Source organism: Glycine max, chromosome 19, assembly GCF_000004515.6.
Source record: "Glycine max cultivar Williams 82 chromosome 19, Glycine_max_v4.0, whole genome shotgun sequence".
Lineage (NCBI taxonomy): Eukaryota > Viridiplantae > Streptophyta > Magnoliopsida > Fabales > Fabaceae > Glycine > Glycine max.
In genome coordinates this window covers 27,394,641-27,397,826 of record NC_038255.2, presented here as the reverse complement: position 1 = coordinate 27,397,826, position 3,186 = coordinate 27,394,641, and the positions used below count along the sequence as shown (strand labels likewise).

Here is a 3,186-nt window from a genome sequence, read left to right as displayed (position 1 = left end):
TTTATGTTGGTAAAAATGAGAGGTAAACTGACAAAAAAAAAACAAGTTTTTGAGCATGAGAAATGATGGTAGTATTTTTTATTTTATTTTTTTTAATTGTTAAATAAAAAATAATGGAATTCGTTTTAGGAAGATCTACATATAAAATTGCCCGATATATTTGATACAAAATATTAAATTGTAATATAAAAAAGAGTTTTTAAACATGAGAAATAGAAGTAAATCATATTTTTTCTGTAAAAAAAAGAAGTAAAGCATGTCTTATTACTTTTTATTTATTAGTACGTAGGAACGCCAATATGGATCATGACATTCAGTGATGTAGCTTTATTCATAAAACAAGCTAGCTAGCCTGGAAGCCAATAGGCTGATCTAACTCAGTTATTCTTCTACTATTGCAAGTACTTCCAGTATATTTGCCTTTATGCACAAGATAATTTTACGCCTTAATAGGTAGGCTACCTGCATCAACAAGATAAATTTTAAACCTTTAGTAAAATCTGGCTGAATAACTGATAAAACAATAATAACCATGTGAAGCCTGTTAATAATTAAAATCAACATAGATATAACTGATGCTAGAAAAAATCATTATAACCACATTAGTCATACTCGTAAAACATAGTATATTATACACGGGATTCCACATAAATACACTTGAGCATATGGATTTGTGTAAAATGAATTGTCTCGAGTTAAATTTTTTCATTTTAAAAAAAATGTATTTATCTCTTTTTATATATGGACACTATAAAATTTGATTAAACACCAGCTATTTAATATATTTGGAGAAAAAAGACAAATACTTTTTCATGATTTTGTTACTAAAAAATTTCACATAAAATGATGCATTATTCCATTAGTATGAATATATAAAATGTATTGATATGAATGACATTTGTATAAAATATGGCGACCATGAATTTATATCAATTAGAAGTATATAATTATAATAAAGTAGTGAGAAGTCAAGATATAATTTTTTTGACAAGGCTCATATATATCTGAAGTGAGTTTCTTATAGTAAAATTTAAAAACAAAAGTGTGATAATTATATTTCTTAATTTATATATATTTTTTAAAATAGACATTAAAAAAGAGAACGAGGAAGTAATTGGCAAAACAAGATATAGGCTCAAACACATTTTTGTTCTTGTAATTTAGTGCTTCTATCATTTTTGTTCAAGCAAATTTTATTCCTTTATTTTAATTCTTGTAAAATGTGTTTGTTTTGTTTTTTATTTTTAAAGTGCTTTAGATAATATTTTTTTATTTTTTAAAATACTTTTTTTACTATTAAAAATATCATCTAAAAATATTTTAAAAACGTAAAATAAAACAAACACATTCATGATTAAAGAAAAAAAAATTACAAGAATAAAAATAAAAATAAAAATCCTAAATTATAGAAACGCAAAATACATTTACGCCCAAGATATACATACCAGTACCGGATTCAGCTCCACTGGGATAGACACATTGATTCATGGATGGAATGAGACAAGCGGCTAAAGGTGATGTAGCAACATTAGGAGCATTGAGACAAGTCCTTGCACTTTCCAGAGAACATGTTCTCAAGACGGTTCTGAATTGTAGGAGTGGCTCATATTGGAAATAATAGAAACCTTGACCTAATTGTTGGTTATTTAATAACCTTGTACTCGGCACCATGGACGTCCAAGTACACACACAAGATATTAAACTTTCACACCAACATTCAAATTTGGACTTGGGAGGTATGGGTGGTGATGGAATAAATGAAGGTAATGAATCTTTTGGTTCAATGGGTGTGGATCCTTTTGGTAGCACGAATAATGATCGTTGGTTAACTTTGGCCGCTCCATGCTCTACCAAGCAATTTTCCATAGAATCGAAAAGGCAAAGAGCCAACCCTCCCTCGCCATGCAATGCTTCGCTTCCACTACTACATCTTTCAGCAACATGCGATGTGCAATCTGTCACAAACTTTTTGAATTTAGGGTTCTCGGGAATAATGGCTTCACCAATATTATCAGCATCTTCTGCAACTGTTGCAGCTATAAAGAGGAATAGAGTAATTAGCATCACTCCCATTTTCTCCATTATACAGTTGATTTTTCTAGCCGTGAATTGTACTATTTTTCACCTTATTTAATTTGAGCTCAATTTGATTAGTTTTCATGTATTCATACTAATAAAATATGTGAATTTTGCAATCTAAACATAAGAGAATCTAGGAACTGTAAATATATGTTAATTATATATAAAAAAAAAAAGACTATAAGAGAGGTTATCAAGAAGGATCTCGAACTTAATGATTTGGATAGAAGTATGGTACTTGATAGAACATTATGGCGGAAGTTGATCCATGTAGCCGACCCCATCTAGTGGGATAAGGCATTGTTGTTGTTGTTGTTGTATATATATAAAAAAAAAACTGTATCTACCTTTCGTCTTATTCAAAAGCTAGAAGCATATATGTCTTTCTATCATTAAAATGGAATATAGTTACGTAAAATAATAAATATATTTTATCATTACAATACTAGTTACTATTTGCATTGCATTGTTATTTATTTCTTTCCTTTTCTTCACGGTTAAAAACTTATTTTTGTTAGATGTATATGCATAATCAACAATTTGTTTAAAGTAGTAAATTATGGTTTAAACTTTAAACTTCCATTTGAAGAGATGTTTAATTACATTTAAGAATTTAACTTCTTCAAAATAAGAGATTATGTTTTAGAAAATACATAGTTAATTATGGTAGTTGACTAAAAGATTAATGATTGTAATATATTATGAAAATTTCAGCTTTAAAATTTTAACTAATTGTAACTATTCATTTAAAGAGACAATACATTTGATGTGGGACTATATATACATGTAAAAAAATACATTATTTTTTTTTATAATACATACATACATGTAAGACTAATTCTAAAAAAAATAAATACATGTAACAAAAATATACTTATCATGTAATTATTATTTTTAATTATATAAATTAATATTCAAGCATTGGAGTAAAAAAAATTATCAAGCATTCGTGATAAACTTACTATATAATTAAGAAATATTTTACAGCCATTCGCGTATTGGATACAACAAAAGCTACCTTCAAGCATTAATTAATGTTGACATTTTGGAGAAATTCGGTTAAACAAAGAGTTGTTACTTCGTTAAAATTAAGAGTCATTTCATTTT

At 27.3% G+C, this 3,186-nt stretch overlaps 1 protein-coding gene across 1 annotated transcript; it reads right to left on the bottom strand.

Moving 5' to 3' along the window:
• Positions 1 to 234: 234 nt before the first annotated feature.
• N-26B (nodulin-26b (AA 1-213)) lies at positions 235 to 2,204 on the bottom strand. Its single transcript, NM_001248956.2, has 2 exons — positions 1,446 to 2,204; positions 235 to 462 (listed from the first exon to the last, which is right to left on the bottom strand). Exons 1-2 carry the CDS (start codon positions 2,080 to 2,082, stop codon positions 440 to 442), a joined length of 660 nt encoding a protein of 219 aa, NP_001235885.2. The 5' UTR covers positions 2,083 to 2,204; the 3' UTR covers positions 235 to 439.
• Between the last annotated feature and the right edge of the window lie 982 nt (positions 2,205 to 3,186).